This window comes from Balaenoptera borealis, assembly GCF_965194805.1.
Source record: "Balaenoptera borealis genome assembly, chromosome: 1".
In the NCBI taxonomy this organism is placed as follows: domain Eukaryota; kingdom Metazoa; phylum Chordata; class Mammalia; order Artiodactyla; family Balaenopteridae; genus Balaenoptera; species Balaenoptera borealis.
This window is the reverse complement of record NC_138860.1, coordinates 184,256,441-184,275,149: the sequence shown is the minus strand read 5'-3', so window position 1 is coordinate 184,275,149 and position 18,709 is coordinate 184,256,441. Positions and strand designations below refer to the sequence as shown.

The 18,709-nt window shown below is 39.2% G+C and overlaps 1 protein-coding gene across 1 annotated transcript in view; it reads left to right on the top strand.

The window, feature by feature from the left end:
- Window positions 1-3,093, top strand: part of LOC309610570 (uncharacterized protein) — a 38,412-nt gene extending 35,319 nt beyond the window's left edge. Inside the window, exon 11 of the mRNA XM_082353632.1 lies at window positions 682-3,093. Within this exon, the coding sequence (XP_082209758.1) occupies window positions 682-1,234 (553 nt within the window). The 3' untranslated portion in view covers window positions 1,235-3,093. The remainder of the gene's footprint in view (window positions 1-681) is intronic.
- The last annotated feature ends 15,616 nt before the right edge of the window (window positions 3,094-18,709 follow it).

Genomic DNA, 18,709 nt, shown 5'->3' with positions numbered 1-18,709 from the left:
AATGAGCCTGTCTTAAAGCCCCAGGCTGAAAAAGGTTGTTCTGTGTTGCATATAAGGTAATTAATATATGGAAATGCAAGATTCTGGAGATGATGGTAATGAAGCAGAGCCAAAACGATAATAAAAACTGATAGAAGGTTTGTAGATGATGCAGGGATGTAAGTGAGCCCCTGAAGACTGGCAACCCCAGTGGATGTTGTGGGATCTTGCCTAGGTTGGTTGTTTCTACATGTCTCCCAACAGCCTCACCTGGGCAGAGATATAGGCATCTGGAGCCCAAGAATGGACTGAAGGAATCTGAGTTGAAATCTTTTTTATCTCATCTCCCAGTACTAAAATTCAGTGGTGTCCATACTTGATTGCGACTCTGTGTCAGGCTCTCCTCTGAGCATGTTCTAGAGTATTCCATTATCTTCATTCGTCCTCCTAAGAAAGTGGAGTATGTTGTACTTTGCTTGACAGATGAGAAAAGAGAGCTTTCAAGGTTCTATGTACTTGACCCAGTCACACAAAGAATATGGCAGGACTCAGCCTAAAATGAGAGTGGGCATTCTGGATATTGAGCTTTACCAGATGGTAATAATGACCTAGGCTTTGGGACAGTCATTGACCTCACACCTGAGGTCACCTGTCAGTCTGGTTTCCCGGACCTAATTGCTTGTTTTTTCTTTTTTTTTCCAGGTGCCTGAAGACCCCCTTGGACAATCTGTCAATAACCAACTGCCTGCTTACAGAATCAGACTTGACGCATCTCTTCCAGTGTCCAAACATTAGTCATCTAAAGGGCCTGAATCTTAGTGGTGTTACCCTGACCAACTTTAGTCCTGAGCTCCTCCAAGTTCTGCTGGAGAAAGTTGCAGCCACTCTTCAGGAATTGGACTTAAACCTGTGTGGGATCATGGACTCCCAACTCGAGGCCATCCTGCCTGCCCTGAGCCACTGTTCCCAACTCAGGGTCTTCAGCATGTGTGGGAACCTCCTCTCCATGGCTGTCATGGAGAGGCTCCTGCGTCATACTGATGGGCTGCCTGGTTTAAATCTAGAGCTTTATCCTGCCCCTCGGGAGAGTTACAGCTCTCAGGGTGTTCTCCACCAGGAGAGACTTGCCCTTCTACACGCTGAGCTTTTGGAGATTCTTAGAGACTTAGGACATCCCAGGACCATTTGGATTAGCCCCAGCCCCTGTCCTCACTGTGGCATTGACATATGTGATCACATAAGTCCCAGTATATAATGATGTAATACCCTGACTAGTTGGTTGCTTCTGTCAAAAGCTTTCTTCTGAACCCTTGGAAACTGTAATCTAGGACATAGGTACATTATGAAGGGAAAACACACCCATGGTTTCCGTTATCTGCTCAGTGTGACTGGGAAAAGGAAAGGTGATCCAGCAGGGGTGCACGATTCCAGAAGGATATGTTGATTTGGGAAGCTGATGGGACTTTTAGACATGTGTTTATACAGTCAAATATGAACCTAAATTTCTGGAGGAGGATTCAGTTTGAGACACACATGTTTGAGCTATCCTTGGATGGACAGTTGTAGAAATGTTCAGAAATAAAGAGATCTTCAGTGTAAATGGATAGATGCCCTCCATGATATATTATCCTGTTTTCTGTGTTTACATCTCAGGAATCTTCAGTTACTGATGGGGAAAAGAAAAAAAAGTCATTCAGTTGTCTATGATCTGAAATTCTATCATTCCCCAGTTCTTTTATTCTTCTCGGTTATATCTTACCTCCTTACTTATTTCTGTGACTGTTCAGTGAGTTAACACAAATAACAAAGGGAACATACTCAGTAGTCAGTGAGCCATTGCAGTGAGAGATTAGCCAGACTCTCTGGTCCACAACAACCCATGCCTGTCATGGGTGGGAACTGTTCCTTCTTGAATTTATCTAGTTGTGGCTGGAAAAGACATGCAAATTCCTACCAAAAAATACTAAAATCAGACAGACATGGAACATGGTTTTATTATGTTTATACCACATTTAAAAATTATAACTTTTAGAGGCTAGTTCATGTCAATAAGACATTCACTTCATTCCCCTAACACCTCCTGGTCCTTCTTATTGAGGAAGACTAATATAGCATGATTTGACATCAGCATATCAGGATGTATAATATAATAGCTGTAATATACAGCATATAACTTATAGTCGGCCATCCGCATCCTCAGCCCTGCACCCTCAGATTCAACCAGCTACAGATCTGGTAATAGCATATTTATTAAAATTCCCTGGATCTCCTGTTTTAGTAGTCTATTATGATGCTGGAAATATTTCCCTTGTTCGTTCTTCTCTTATCTAGAGTTGCACTATTACAAACATTCTCTGTAGAGTTATGTATATGATTGATGGTCTCAAGATGTTTAGCTATGTCAGATGCCTGGTTTCACATTGGGTAGTGCAGGAGACAATAATTTTATAAAGTAGATGGGATATAAGTTATACAGCTAGTTACATTTATAAATTTGTAGTACAGTGGAGAGAGGCACAAGACAAAAGTAATTTGAAAACAAGTAAGAACAAATTAAACCATGATTAATATAATGAGTTTTAATCTGGTTGCAATAAATCATCAAGTCCACAGGGGAGCCATCTGGAGAAGCCAAATTCTGGGGAAATCATGTAGAGAGAAAAAGATTAAATGCTTCCTCTTTGTTTACAAAGGTATACTTTATCAACTTGTTGCAGGACTTAGAGAAAGAAGAAAGGTTTTGTGGAAAATGAAGACTAATATTAGCATCTGTAAGAACCATTAGGTGAAGTTGAGACCATAAATAAATCTTTCCAAACCGATTTTTGTTTGTTTCATTTGTTTTAAACTAAGGGACATCTTAGGTTAGTCATTACATATATGTATTTTTTAAAATCCAATTTCTAATTTTTTAATAGATATCAATAAATTAGCTCTTTATAAAAGTTCTCCAAATTTTTCCAATTTAGAAATTTCTCCAATTTAAGGATTTATTGATGAGTAGTATTGATTTTTTTTTCAGACAAAAAGTTTCTCATTTTATTTTATTTTGTAAATGTCTATAAAGCACTAACTACAGGCAATATTGTAAGTAATTTACAAATATCAACCCATCAACTTTCATAACAAAACCCTGTGAAATAGGGACTATTACTAGCACTATTTTAATTTTTTAAATTTTTTAAATTATTTTATTTTTGGGGGGGATGCTGGGCAGGGAAAGTGAAATGGACCCCCGCTTATATGGACTGGGGGAGCTTTGTGGAGGCTGAGGGGAGACTGTGGCTCCACAGGCATGCACATGCCCAGTAGTGACCCAGCCTGGTGAATCCTAGCCTTATTTTTTTAATTTTTTTCTTTCTTTTTTTTTAATTGAAGTATAATTGACTGACATTATAATATTAGTTTCAGGTGTACAACATAGTGATTCGATATTTTTGTACATTGCAAAGTGATCGCCCCAATCAGTCCAGTTATCATCTGTCACCATACAAAGTTATTACAATATTATTGACTATATTCCCTATGCTATGACCTATTTATTTTTATTTATTTATTTTTTAACATCTTTATTGGAGTATAACTGCTTTACAATGGTGTGTTAGTTTCTGCTTTATAACAAAGTGAATCAGTTATACATATACATATGTTCCCATATCTCTTCCCTCTTGCATCTCCCTCCCTCCCACCCTCCCTTTCCCACTCCTCTAGGTGGTCACAAAGCACCGAGCTGATCGCCCTGTGTTATGCAGCTGCTTCCCACTAGCTAACTATTTTACGTTTGGTAGTGTATATATGTCCATGCCACTCTCTCACTTTGTCCCAGCTTATCCTTCCCCCTTCCCATATCCTCAAGTCCATTCTCTAGTAGGTCTGTTTCTTTATTCCCGCCTTGCCCATGGGTTCTTCATGACGTTTTTTCTTAGATTCCATATATATGTGTTAGCATACGGTATTTGTTTTTCTCTTTCTGACTTATTTCACTTTGTATGACAGACTCTAGGTCCATCCACCTCACTACAAAAAACTCCATTTCATTTCTTTTTATGGCTGAGAAATATTCCATTTTATATATGTACCACATCTTCTTTATCCATTCATCTGTTGATGGACACTTAGGTTGCTTCCATGTCCTGGCTATTTTAAATAGAGCTGCAATGAACACTGTGGTACATGACTCTTTTTGAATTATGGTTTCCTCAGGGTATATGCCCAGTAGTGGGATTGCTGGGTCATATGGTAGTTCTATTTTTAGTTTTTAAAGGAACCTCCATACTGTTCTCCATAGTGGCTGTATCAATTTACATTCCCACCAACAGTGCAAGAGGGTTCCCTTTTCTCCACACCCTCTCCAGCATTTACTGTTTGTAGATTTTTTGATGATGGCCATTCTGACTGGTGTGAGATGACATCTCATTGTAGTTTTGATTTGCATTTCTCTAATGATTAATGATGTTGATCATTCTTTCATGTGTTTGTTGGCAATCTGTATATCTTCTTTGGAGAAATGTCTATTTAGGCCTTCTGCCCATTTTTGGATTGGTTTTTTTGTTTTTTTGATATTGAGCTGCATGAGCTGCTTGTAAATTTTGGAGATTAATCCTTTGTCTGTTGCTTCATTTGCAAATATTTTCTCCCATTCTGAGGGTTGTCTTTTCGTCTTGTTTCATTAGGTCCCATTTGTTTATTTTTGTTTTTATTTCCATTTCTCTAGGACGTGGGGCAAAAAGGATCTTGCTGTGATTTATGTCATAGAGTGTTCTGCCTATGTTTTCCTCTAAGAGTTTTATAGTGTCTGGCCTTACATTTAGGTCTTTAATCCATTTTGAGTTTATTTTTGTGTATGGTGTTAGGGAGTGTTCTAATTTCATACTTTTACATGTACCTGTCCAGTTTTCCCAGCACCACTTATTGAAGAGGTTGTCTTTTCTCCATTGTATATTCTTCCCTCCTCTATCAAAGATAAGGTGACCATATGTACGTGGGTTTATCTCTGGGCTTTCTATCCTGTTCCATTGATCTATATTTCTGTTTTTGTGCCAGTACCATACTGTATTGATTACTGTAGCTTTGTAGTATAGTCTGAAGTCAGGGAGCCTGATTCCTCCAGCTCCATTTTTCTTTCTCAAGATTGCTTTGGCTATTCGGGGTCTTTTGTGTTTCCATACAAATTGTGAATTTTTTTGTTCTAGTTCTGTGGAAAATGCCATTGGTAGTTTGCTAGGGATTGCATTGAATCTGTTAATTGCTTTGGGTAGTAGACTCATTTTCACAATGTTGATTCTTCCAATCCAAGAACATGGTATATCTCTCCATCTGTATCATCTTTAATTTCTTTCATCAGTGTCTTATAATTTTTTGCATACAGGTCTTTTGTCTCCTTAGGTAGGAATATTCCTAGGTATTTTATTCTTTTTGTTGCAATGGTAAATGGTAGTGTTTTCTTAATTTCACTTTCAGATTCTTCATCATTAGTGTATAGGAATGAAAGAGATTTCTGTGCATTAATTTTGTATCCTGCTACTTTACCAGATTCATTGATTAGCTCTAGTAGCTTTCTGGTAGCATCTTTAGGATTCTCTATGTATAGTATCATGTCATCTGCAAACAGTGACAGCTTTACTTCTTCTTTTCCAATTTGGATTCCTTTTATTTCTTTTTCTTCTCTGATTGCTGTGGCTAAAACTTCCAAAACTATGTTGAATAATAGTGGTGAGAGTGGGCAACCTTGTCTTGTTCCTGATCATAGTGGAAATAGTTTCAGTTTTTCACCATTGAGGACAATGTTGGCTGTGGGTTTGTCATATATGGTCTTTATTATGTTGAGGTAAGTTCCCTCTATGCCTACTTTCTGGAGGGTTTTTATCATAAATGGGTGTTGAATTTTGTCAAAAGCTTTCTCTGTGTCTATTGAGATGATCAAATGTGTTTTCTCCTTCAATTTGTTAATATGGTATATCACATTGATTGATTTGCATATAGTGAAGCATCCTTGCATTCTTGGGATAAACCCCACTTGATCATGGTGTAGTGATCCTTTTAATGTGCTGTTGGAGTCTGTTTGCTAGTATTTTGTTGAGGATTTTTGCGTCTATATTCATCAGTGATATTGGTCTGTAGTTTTCTTTTTTTGTGACGTCTTTGACTGGTTTTGGTATCAGGGTAATGGTGGCCTCATAGAATGAGTTTGGGAGTGTTCCTCCCTCTGCTATATTTTGGAAGAGTTTGACAAGGATAGGTGTTAACTCTTCTCTAAATGTTTGATAGAATTCACCTGTGAAGCCATCTGGTCCTCGGCTTTTGTTTGTTGGAAGATTTTTAATCACAGTTTCAATTTCAGTGCTTGTGATTCATCTGTTCATATTTTCCATTTCTTCCTGGTTCAGTCTCAGAAGGTTGTGCATTTCTAAGAATCTTCCCATTTCTTCCAGGTTGTCCATTTTATTGGCATAGAGTTGCTTGTAGTAATCTCTCATGATCGTTTGTATTTCTGCAGTGTCAGTTGTTACTTCTCCGTTTTCATTTCTAATTCTATTGACTTGAGTCTTCTCCCTTTTTTTCTTGATGAGTCTGCCTAATGGTTTATCAATTTTGTTTATCTTCTCAAAGAACCAGCTTTTAGTTTTATTGATCTTTGCTAGCGTTTCCTTCATTTCTTTTTCATTTCTTTCTGATCTGATCTTTATGATTTCTTTCCTTCTGCTAACTTTGGGGTTTCTTTGTTTTTCTTTCTCTAGTTGCTTTAGGTGTAAGGTAAGGTTGTTTATTTGAGATGTTTCTTGTTTGTTAAGGTAGGATTGTGTTGCTGTAAGCTTCCCTCTTAGAACTGCTTTTGCTGCATCCCATAGGTTTTGGGTCATCGTGTTTTCATTGTCATTTTTTTCTAGGTATTTTTTGATTTCCTCTTTGATTTCTTCAGTGATCTCTTGGTTATTAAGTAGTGTATTGTTTAGCCTCCATGTGTTTATATTTTTTACAGATTTTTTCCTGTGATTGATATCTAGTCTCATAGCGTTGTGGTTGGAAAAGATACTTGACACGATTTCAATTTTCTTAAATTTACCAAGGCTTGATTTGTGACCCAAGATATGATCTATCCTGGAGAATGTTCCATGAGCACTTGAGAAGAATGTGTATTCTGTTGTTTTTGGATAGAATGTCCTATAATTATCAAGTCCATCTTGTTTAATGTATCATTTAAAGCTTGAGTTTCCTTATTTACTTTCATTTTGGATGATCTGTCCATTGGTGAAAGTGGGATGTTAAAGTACCCTACTATGATTGTATTACTGTCGATTTCCCCTTTTATGGCTGTTAGTATTTGCCTTATGTATTGAGGTGCTCCTATGTGGGGTGCATAAATATTTACAATTGTTATATCTTCTTCTTGGATCGATCCCTTGATCATTATGTAGTGTCCTTCTTTGTCTCTTGTAATAGTCTTTATTTTAAACTCTATTTTGTCTGATATGAGAATTGCTACTCCAGCCTTCTTTTGATTTCCATTTGCATGGAATGTCTTTTTCCATCCCCTCACTTTCAGTGTGTATGTGTCCCTAGGTCTGAAGTGGGTCTCTTGTAGACAGCATATATACGGGTCTTGTTTTTGTATCCATTCAGCCAGTCTATGTCTTTTGGTTGGAGCATTTAATCCATTTACATTTAAGGTAATTATCGATATGTATGTTCCTATAACCATTTTCTTAATTGTTTTGGGTTTGTTATTGTAGGTCTTTTCCTTCTCTTGTGTTTCCTGCCTAGAGAAGTTCCTTTAGCATTTGTTGTAAGGCTGGTTTGGTGGTGTTGAATTCTCTTAGCTTTTGCTTGTCTGTAAAGGTTTTAATTTCTCCATCAAATCTGAATGAGATCCTTGCTGGGTAGTGTAATCTTGGTTGTCGGTTTCTGTCCTTCATCATTTTAAATATGTCCTGCCACTCTTTTCTGGCTTGCAGAGTTTCTGCTGAAAGATCAGCTGTTAACCTTATGGGGATTCCCTTGTGTGTTATTTGTTGTTTTCCCCTTGCTGCTTTTAATATGTTTTCTTTATATTTAATTTTTGGTAGTTTGATTAATATGTGTCTTGGCGTATTTATCCTTGGATTTATCTTGTATGGGACTCTCTGTGCTTCCTGGACTTGATTAACTATTTCCTTTCCCATATTAGGGAAGTTTTCAACTATAATCTCTTCAAATATTTTCTCAGTCCCTTTCTTTTTCTCTTCTTCTTCTGGGACCCCTATAACTCGAATGTTGGTGCATTTAACAGTCTCTGAGACTGTCCTCAGTTCTTTTCATTCTTTTTTCTTTATTCTGCTCTGCAGTAGTTATTTCCACTATTTTATCTTCCAAGTCACTTATCCTTTCTTCTGCCTCAGTTATTTTGCTATTGATCCCTTCTAGAGTATTTTTGATTTCATTTATTGTGTTGTTCATCATTGTTTGTTTGCTCTTTAGTTCTTCTAGCTCCTCATTAAACGTTTCTTGTATTTTCCCCATTCTATTTCCAAGATTTTGGATCATCTTTACTATCATTATTCTGAATTCTTTTTTAGGTAGACTGCCTATTTCCTCTTCATTTGTTAGGTCTGGTGGGTTTTTGCCTTGCTCCTTCATCTGCTGTGTGTTTTTCTGTCTTCTCATTTTGCTTAACTTACTGTGTTTGGGGTCTTCTTTTCGCAGGCTGCTGGTTTGTAGTTCCCATTGTTTTTGGTGTCTGTCCCCAGTGGCTAAGGTTGGTTCAGTGGGTTGTGTAGGCTTCCTGGTGGAAGGGACTAGTGCCTGTGTTCTGGTGGATGAGGCTGGATCTTGTCTTTCTGGTGGGCACATCCACGTCTGGTGGTGTATTTTGGGGTGTCTGTGGCCTTATTATGATTTTAGGCAGCCTCTCTGCTAATGGATGGGGTTGTGTTCCTGTCTTGCTAGTTGTTTGGCATAGGGTGTCCAGCACTGTATCTTGGTGGTCGTTGAGTGAAGCTGGGTCTTGGAGTAGAGGTGGAGAGCTCTGGGAGATTTTTGCAGTTTGATATTACATGGAGCTGGGAGGTCTCTTGTGGACCAGTGTCCTGAAGTTGGCTCCCACTTCAGAGGCACAGCCCTGATGCCTGGCTGGAGCACCAAAAGCCTTTCATCCACACGGCTCAGAATAAAAGGGAGAAAAAATAGAAAGAAAGAAAGAAAGAAAGAATATAAAATGAAATAAAGTAAAATAAAATAAAATGAATTATTAAAACAAAAAATAATTATTAAGAAATAAATTTTAAAAAGTAAAAAAAAAAAAAAAGAAAAACGGACAGACAGAACCCTAGGACAAATGGTAATAGCAAAGCTATATAGACAAAATCACACACAGAAGCATACACATACACACTCACAAAAAGAGAAAAAGGAAAAAATATATATATACCTTTGCTCCCGAAGTCCACCTCCTCAATTTGGGATGATTCGTTGTCTATTCAGGTATTCAACAGATGCAGGCATATCAAGTTGTTTGTGGGGCTTTAATCTGCTGCTTCTGAGGCTGCTGGGAGAAATTTCCCTTTCTCTTCTTTGTTCGCACAGCTCCCAGGGTTCAGCTTTGGATTTGGCCCCGCCTCTGCATGTAGGTCGGCTGAGGGCGTCTGTTCTGCGCTCAGACAGGATGGGGTTAAAGGAGCAGCTGCTTCGGGGGCTCTGGCTCACTCAGGTGGGGGGAAGGAGGGGTACGGAGGAGGCGGGGCGAGCCTGCGGCGGCAGAGGCGTCGTGACGTTGCACCAGCCGGAGGCGTGCCGTGCGTTCTCCCGGGGAAGTTGTCCCCGGATCACAGGAGCCTGGCAGTGGCGGGCTGCACAGGCTCCCGGGAGGGGCGGTGTGGAGAGTGACCTGTGCTCGCACACAGGCTTCTTGGTGGCGGCAGCAGCAGCCTTAGCGTCTCATGCCCGTCTCTGGGGCCCGCGCTGATAGCCGCGGCTCGCGCCCGTCTCTGGAGCTCGTTTAGGCGGCACTCTGAATCCCCTCTCCTCGCGCTCCAAGAAACAAAGAGGCAAGAAAAAGTCTCTTGCCTCTTCGGCAGCTTCAGACTTTTTCCCGGACTCCCTCCCGGCTAGCTGTGGTGCACTAACTCCTTCAGGCTCTGTTCACACCACCAACCCCAGTCCTCTCCCTGCGATGCGACCGAAGCCCGAGCCTCAACTCCCAGCCCCGCCCGCCCCGGCGGGGGAGCAGACAAGCCTCTTGGGCTGGTGAGTGCTGCTCGGCGCCGATCCTCTGTGCAGGAATCTCTCCGCTTTGCCCTCCGCACCCCTGTGGCTGCGCTCTCCTCTGTGGCTCTGAAGCTTCCCCCCTCTGCCACCCGCAGTCTCTGCCCGCGAAGGGGCTCCTAGTGTGTGGAAACCTTTCCTCCTTCACAGCTCCCTCCCACTGGTGCAGGTCCCATCCCTATTCTTTTGTCTCTGTTTTTCCTTTTTTCTTTTGTCCTACACAAGTACGTGGGGTGTTTCTTGCCTTTTGCGAGGGCTGAGGTCTTCTGCCAGCATTCAGTGGATGTTCTATAGGAGAAGTTCCACATGTAGATGTATTTCTGATGTATTTGTGGGGAGGAAGGGGATCTCCGCGTGTTACTCTTCCACCATCTTGAAGCTCCCTCCAGTAGTATTGATATTTTAATAGCAATTTAAAGAAGTAAGATGCACGAGTAGTCCCCTGAAGACAATGCAAAGGATGTAGCCTTCACAAGGTCTAGAACGTTTACTCCTAAAAATAGTCTAAGAAAGTAAAAAGTCTTTGTTGTGTAGGTGGATGAAACAAAAGTTAAGATGACAAAGGCCTCTGAAAGTTGGCACAGCCAAAAATGCTGCTCAGAATCCCAGTCTATTTGACCGGTTGTCAGATGTACACAATATGTGTACCTTTTGGATGGCAGAGACCAAGCTCTCAAAACCCAGAGGAAAAAAAAACACCTAAGAAAATCAGATAGAACATTTACCTCTCAAAGAAATGGGGAGATAAAAGCAACTTACTCCTAGAAGGGCTTTTGTTTCTGTAAGTTTAGGATTCTGAAAAGATATTTTATCAAGCTGGCTTTTCCTGACTGTGTGTGCAAAACTATCAAATTTGGAATGTCAAAAGAACCCCATTTGGTCATTTAAAATTGAGATCTCCCTTAATATAATTTCCCCAAGTAAGTAGTTGCTTGCAAGTGTAAGCTCCATGCATATTGTAAGTGAATCAGGCTCGGGTGTTAGTCGGAGGTTGGCTTTCTAACACTCCTCATTTCTCTAATTGAGAGACTTTGTTTCCCATTTTAAAGTTGAATTTGTTGGTAATAAAATTTACTAAAGAAATTGTGTGGTGAGACAATGTGCCGCTTGTGAGCTTACCTCCTGTAGGTGTCACTGTAGAGTGATTTCAACTGTCTTATGTGTCTTTGTTTCTCCCTCTGGCCATCTAAAACCACTGTGGGAGCTCAGATCACTGAATGGTTGATTCATATGCATGATCTGAGGATGAGCAAGTCTTTTAATTAATGAATGGTTTTCCCTATGGGACCACTGCACAGTATGAGGACTCTGCCTCCACCACTCCCACAAATTTTTCAGTTTCCAGAGAAAGCTGCGACTGAGTGGGAGGAATCTAGTCCCTCTTATTCAGAGCAAGTCTCTCATGTCATATTTTCACTTTTATCCCTACAAATTCTGTTAACACCAGGGAAATATGGAAATTAACTCGTTATCTCAAAAAGATTTCTGGAACCTCATATTCAATGCTGCATTATTTACAATAACCAAGATATGGAAACAACCTAAGTGCCCATCAATGGATGATGGAGAAAATGTGATATATTAATATAGAGGACTATTACTCAGCTATAAAAAAGTAAGAAATCCTGCCATTTGCATCAACATGGATGGACCTTGAGGGCTTTATGCTAAGGGAAATAAGTCAGAGAAAGACAAAAACTGTAAGATCTCACTTATATGTAAAATCTAAGAAAAATAGAATCATAGATACAGAGAACAGATTGGTGGTTGCCAGAGGCAGGATGGGAGGATGTAGGAAATAAATGAAGGTGGTCAAAAGATACCAACTTCCAGTTATTAAAAAAATGTCATGGGGATGTACTGTATATAGTACTCTATAGTGTGTTTGACAGTTGCTAAGAGAGTAGATCTTAAAAGTTTTCATCAGGAGAAAGAAAAGTTTTGTAACTATATGAGGTTATGGATGTTAAGTAAATTAATGGTGGTAATCATTTTGCAATATATACATATATCAAATCATTACATTGTAACCCGAAGAGGAAAAAATCATGTTTTTTTCTGCTCCACCTTTGAGAACAATGGTTCGTTTCTTCAGATGCCAGCATTTCAATTTTAAATTTTATTTATTTATTTATTTATGGCTGTGTTGGGTCTTCGTTTCTGTGCGAGGGCTTTCTCTAGTTGCAGCAAGCAGGAGCCACTCCTCATCGCGATGCGCGGGCCTCTCACTATCTCGGCCTCTCTTGTTGCAGAGCACAGGCTCCAGACGCGCAGGCTCAGTAGTTGAGGCACACGGGCCCAGCCGCTCCGCGGCATGTGGGATCCTCCCAGACCAGGGCTCGAACCCATGTCCCCTGCATTGGCAGGCAGACTCTCAACCACTGCGCCACCAGGGAAGCCCAGCATTTCAATTTTAAGATTAATTTTTTTCACTCGTAAAGGGGATCACATTGATCAAAGGCTTTCTCTGTACATACATGACTGACCAAAAAAAAAAAATCTTTGAAGAACATATGTACAATAGTAACAGGTCAATATGATACACAAATTCTTTGTCACAAAAATGTATAAAACTGCATCTTACCTCCTGAGCAATGGAAGAGTTCTCAGAGCTTCTGAGAATCTGTTTTCTGGTTATAATCCTCAGTTTGGCTGAAATAAAAATCTCTTTTCTTTCTTCTTAGTTTGTTTGTTATTTGACTTATTGTCAACATCTTCTTAGCATAGTTGGCAGGATATCATAGACACCCACCAGAGGATACCTGGAGTCTACCCCAAATTGGCACTTGGTGTCAGCATGGGACCTTTGGGCTCCAGTGGCTTCTTCATACTCCTCAGGTGCTTTGGTGAGTTCTCCTGATACCTGTTTTAAATGACATCCTGAATTTCATTTGAAATGTTTTTTGCTTTAACTTGGAATCTTAAGAGACACCTATGAATTTCCCAAAATGGGGACCTAGGAGGATCTGGGTAGGAAGCCTACAGAAACATAAAATCTTTTTTAATTTTGGCTTAAATTGAAAACAAATTATCATATGGTCAGAACAAACTATTTGCTATTGAAATAAGAGACTGTACCTGCTCAGCTCCAAAGAAAATGTGACATCTGCCCCTTCTGGCCACAAGGCATTCTCAGGCAATTGAGAACCTAGCTCTGAAGTGTCTGAGGATCAATTCTCATGACATTTAACAGTCCCACAGAGGATCCCGCTACAATCATTAAGTAAATTCTGCTTGCCACGGGACATAAAAATGCTGATCACCTAGTGTCCCAGGCACCCATGGCAGTTTTAGACTGTCAGAGGGAGAAAAGAAGACAATTAAGACAGTTGAGCTGAACCAAAAGTAACTCATTGTGAGCTAGATTCAGAAGCAGCACATATCCAATCCATCACATTTTCCTAGAAATTTGTTCAGATCATATTTCATATCTGAATTAGACTACCAAATGAATAACGGGAACCTGTGCCTTGAAAGCCAAACAGCTCCCAGAGGGATAGCCACCTATGGAAACACCAGGTAATTTTAGATACAATACTTATGGAACAGACACTTGCAAGTATTTAACTAAATGGGAAAATCTGACCAAAGATAACTTTTCCCTGAGATGGCCAAAATTGGACATTTCTGATTTATCTGAATTGATTTATTTGCATGATCAATTTAAAAAAGCCAGCTATAAAATCAAACAACCAAAATGGGAGGTATATTTTAATTGTTACCTGGAAGCCTCAATAAGGGAATAATAAAATGGCTTCCTTGCAAGAAACAAAGTGAAAATTTTTAGAAATGGTGGCTAAATTAGAAAAAGCCTCAGATCCAATGTTTCTTTTCTACAACTTTATCCTCAACCTCCTTCTCAGGCTTCTTTATATCCTCTCCTCTATGAGTTCCCCAGCCCTGACCTTCCTGCCCTCCCTCCCACCAAGAGAAAAAAAAATAATTGGGTCCACTGTAGAAAATGAAAGGAATTCCAAGGTAATGGCAGCTCCCTTAAAGGGCACAAGCAGAGGGGAGAACTGCCATTACTTATATCCTTTGGACAAGGACAGGACTTAGGAAATTAACTAAGGATTTTCTAAATCCTTTACATGATCCTTTAGATTTTGCTAAGGAGTTTGATCTTACATTAAGAACTCAGGAGCCTGGATATTCAGACTTGTACCAGCTCATTGAGCAAAAGAATGGCTCCAAGACATAAACTGAAAGACACCTATGAAGGATTTTTATAAACATGAGGCTACAGATCACCAGAAATTTAAATAAAGCCCAAAACTTATATCAGGCTATCCCCAAAATTTTCCCTCAGAAAATAGATTGGACCAAGGTCCATCAACACAATCAGAGGCCAGGAGAAACTATTTTTGATTATTTTAAAAGGTTTGAAAAGACATACAAACAGCACTCTGGCATTGATCCAGAGAATTCCTTGAACCATCAGAATGATCCAATATTAAATTTCATTTTTCTAGAAGGATTAGATGAAGAATTGTCCAGATTAGTTAAAAGACATGAACTTTATGGGACTTCCCTGGTGGTCCAGTGGTAAAGAATCCACCTTCCAATGCAGGGGACATGGGTTCGATCCCTGGTTGGGGAACTAAGATCCCACATGCTGCAAGGCAACTAAGCCCACGCGCCACAACTATTCAGCCTGTGCGCTACAACTAGAGAGAGAAAACCTCACACCATGACTAGAGAGAAAGCTGAGCACCCCAACGAAGAGACCACGCACCGTAAGGAAAGATCCCACATGCCTCAACAAATATCCCGTGTGCTGCAACTATGACCTGATGCAGCCAAAAAAAAAAAAAAGAAAAGAAAATAAACAAAATAATAAAAAATAAAAGACATGAACTTTATTGTACTACCGTGCATACTAATGCCCTTATCAAAATTGCTGGCAAATTTCTAAAACCTTACAGAAATGAGAAAATGAAAGAACTGCCAAAATTATGAATGTACAGATACAGCAGTTTGGGGGCCTTCCAAAACTAACCTGCCCAAGTTCCAGCCAGGCTTGAGATGAGTGCACCTGTTTTATTGCAAGAGACCTGGACATTTAAAAAGGGTATGCCACAAATTCAAGCAAGACTTTAAACAGGCAAAATTAAAAAGGAATCAGAACCCTTTGAGGATTGTGAGAGAGCATTCCCCTGTTCTTCATGAATACCTTAGGGGAAATTGAAATAACAATTAGAGGAGAAACTTTTAAAGCTCTTGTAGACAAGGAGGATACATTATCTGTTCTTAACCCTTCCCTTATTCATTGCCCTCTCCCTCAGAATAATCAATCTATTCAAATTATAGGGGTTTAAAATTTTTCTATGCAGGTTATAAAATCAGAGTTAATAACTTTTCAGCTAGGAACTATCACAGAAAGACACGTGTTCCTTTTGGTGAAATGTGTTCCAATTCATTTCTTAGGAAAAGAAGTTTTAGAGGCATATAATAAGGTGAAATGATTTTAGATTTAGAAGATGTAGGTGCAGATCAGAAGAGAATTACTGAGAAATCGATGGTTATGAAAATGAAAATTCAGACAAATCAAGAGGAAGTTAATGATTTACTGTTACAAATGCCTGAGGAATTATGGTCACCTTCTTTCATCAGGTACTGGGAAAATTAAAATAGCTATTCTTATTAAAGTAACTATTGATAATTCCAAGCCTCTACCCAATATCTGACAATAGCCACTCAGACCAGAGGCATTAAGTGAAATAAGACCCATTATTCAGAAATTACTTAAGAAAGACTTATCATTCCTTACACCAGTCCTTGTAATACTCCCATTTTACCAGTAAGAAAGCCAAATGGAAAAGGCTGGAGATTGTTCAGAACCCGAGAGCTATAAATAACATTGTGATCCCTTGCCAGCCTGAGATTCCTAATCCTCACCCTCTGCTCTCAGCCATTCCAGCAGATACTTGTTATTTTTCAGTAACAGACCTATGTAGTGCATCCTTTAGTACTCCAATAGAACAAGAAAACAATACATGCAAAGATTGTCAGTGTACCTGTACAGTTATGCCACAAGGCTATACTGAGAGCCCTATTTATTTTTCTCAAACACTTAAAGCTGATTTAGCTGATGTACACTTTCTTAATGTCTCTGCTTTATTTGAATAGGCAGGTGATTTGTTTTTGTGTCCTAGAACTGAACAGGACTCTCAAAGAGACACTATTCACCTATTTCAACAATTAGCTTCTATGCGGTATAAGGTGTCCAAGGACAAATTACATTTCTACTTATCAATTGTGAAATATTTAGGTCATTTAATATCTAAAGAAGGGTTATTGATTCACTCTGAAAGAATTAAGGGAATCCTAGCTTTCTCATTTCCCAAAACAAACAACAAAGAGGATTTCTAGGTCTAACCAAGTATTGACATAATTGGGTACCAATTTATTCCCTCATTGCCCAAACTATGCATTACTTAGGTCTGACCAACTAGACCCAATTGAAAGGACGATGGAAAGAGAAAAGGTTATAAATGCTTTAAAATCTGCATTAGCCCAGGCTTCAGCATTAGGCCATCCTAATGATAAATTACCATTTTTCCTCTTTGTGCATGAAGATAGAGGAAATGCCCTGGGTGTATTAACTCAGTGGCATTGTGACAAGCTCCAACTCATAGGATGTTATAATCCATATGTTTAATTGCTGTATGAGGGCTATATCAATGACATATCTCTTATGCAAAGCTACTGCAGAACTCATAATGGAGTTTACTCTATGTTTCTCGCTCAGTTGAATCTCTTTTCAATTCTCATCATACTCAAAAATATTCTGTGACTTGATTGGCCTCTTATGAAGTATTGTTACTCTCTTCACTCAATATTACTTTGGTTTGATTTCATAGACTTAACCCTGAAACTTTACTTCCCACAACTCAAGATGACAATAACCATGATTGCATTGTGCTAACTGACTATCTTCTTACTCCTCGGACTGACTTACAGGAAGTTCCATTGCTAATGCTGATTTAAGTCGGTTTACAGATGGATTCTATTTAAAAGATGAGCAGGGACATCATCAAGTTGGGTATGCAATAACTTCCATAGTAGAAATAATCAGAAGTTCTTATTTACTGGACACCAAATTGACCCAAAAAGCTTAATTGATTGCATTAATTAGGGTTTGTCAATTAGTCAAGGATCAACGAGCAAATATTTATACTGACAGCTGCTATGCCTTCGGAGTAGCTCAGAATTTTGGAATGCTATGGAAACAGAGAGGACTTATCATCTTTTCTGGCCAGCCTATAAAGAAGGGACAGTTAGTCTCAAAACTATTAAAGTCCATTCAATTGCCCAAACAGCTGGCCATCATTAAAATACCTGGACATTCCAAATAAAAATATGATTCAACAGAAGCCAAAAGAAATTTATTGGCTGATGCTGCAGCTAAACAAGCTGTCTTAAGCCTTACCTCTGCCCAGTTTAGAATATGTCCTCTGCTCAGACATAACTGTTATGAAACCATTAGGATATTTCCTTTGCAGGCTCAAGGACTTGTTTCAGAAAATGAAAAGTAGACCTAGAAGAAAAAAGGGGGATTTGTCAATCCCATATCACAAATGAGGTTTGGACCAAATAAAAGGCCTATAGTACCTATAAATACCCCAATACCCTTACTCCAGCATGTACATTCCTTGACCCATTGGGTACCTGAAAGCAATATATTTGAAGAACTTCTCTCACTATAGCCCATAAGTTTTATGACCAATGTTCTATTTGTCCTAAATGTAATCCTGGTAAACTCCTTCATGGTTCTCAAGGTCACTTTTCCCACCCCAAGGGACCTTTTGAAGTTTTGCAACTGGACTTTATCTAGGTGCCTTCGTCTCAAAGCTACAAATACATCCTGGTAATGGTATACATGTTTTCACACTAGGTGGAGGCATTTCTTTGCAGATGAGCAATGGCCTTAACATAGGCAAATTACTATTGGAAAGAATATTCCAGTTTGGGGAACTCCTTCAGAGTTGTGTAGTGACCAGGGAACCCATTTTACTGGACAGATTATTTAATCCATTTGTAAGATTTGGCTGAAAATGTAACATTTTCACTGTGCTTATCACCCTCAAACCTAAGGCTTAGTAGAAGGGAACAGTAACACAACTAAAATACAATTGGCTGGATTTTGAGAGGTATTTAATATTCCAGGGCCAAAACCTCTTCCTTCGGTACTCCTTAACCTGAGGTCTACCCCCTTCAATAAACATCAATTGTCTCCTTTTGAAATAATGACTGGGCAACCTATGCCTCTGATGAACCAGCACTTCTTTTTTTTTTTTTCTTAATAATTATTTTTTATTTTAATAACTTTGTTTTATTTTATCTTACTTTATTTTATTTTATCCTCTTCCTTTCTTTCTTTCTTTCTATTTTTTCTCCCTTTTATTCTGAGCCGTGTGGATGAAAGGCTCTTGGTGCTCCAGCCAGGCATCAGGGCTGTGCCTCTGAGGTGGGACAGCCAACTTCAGGACAC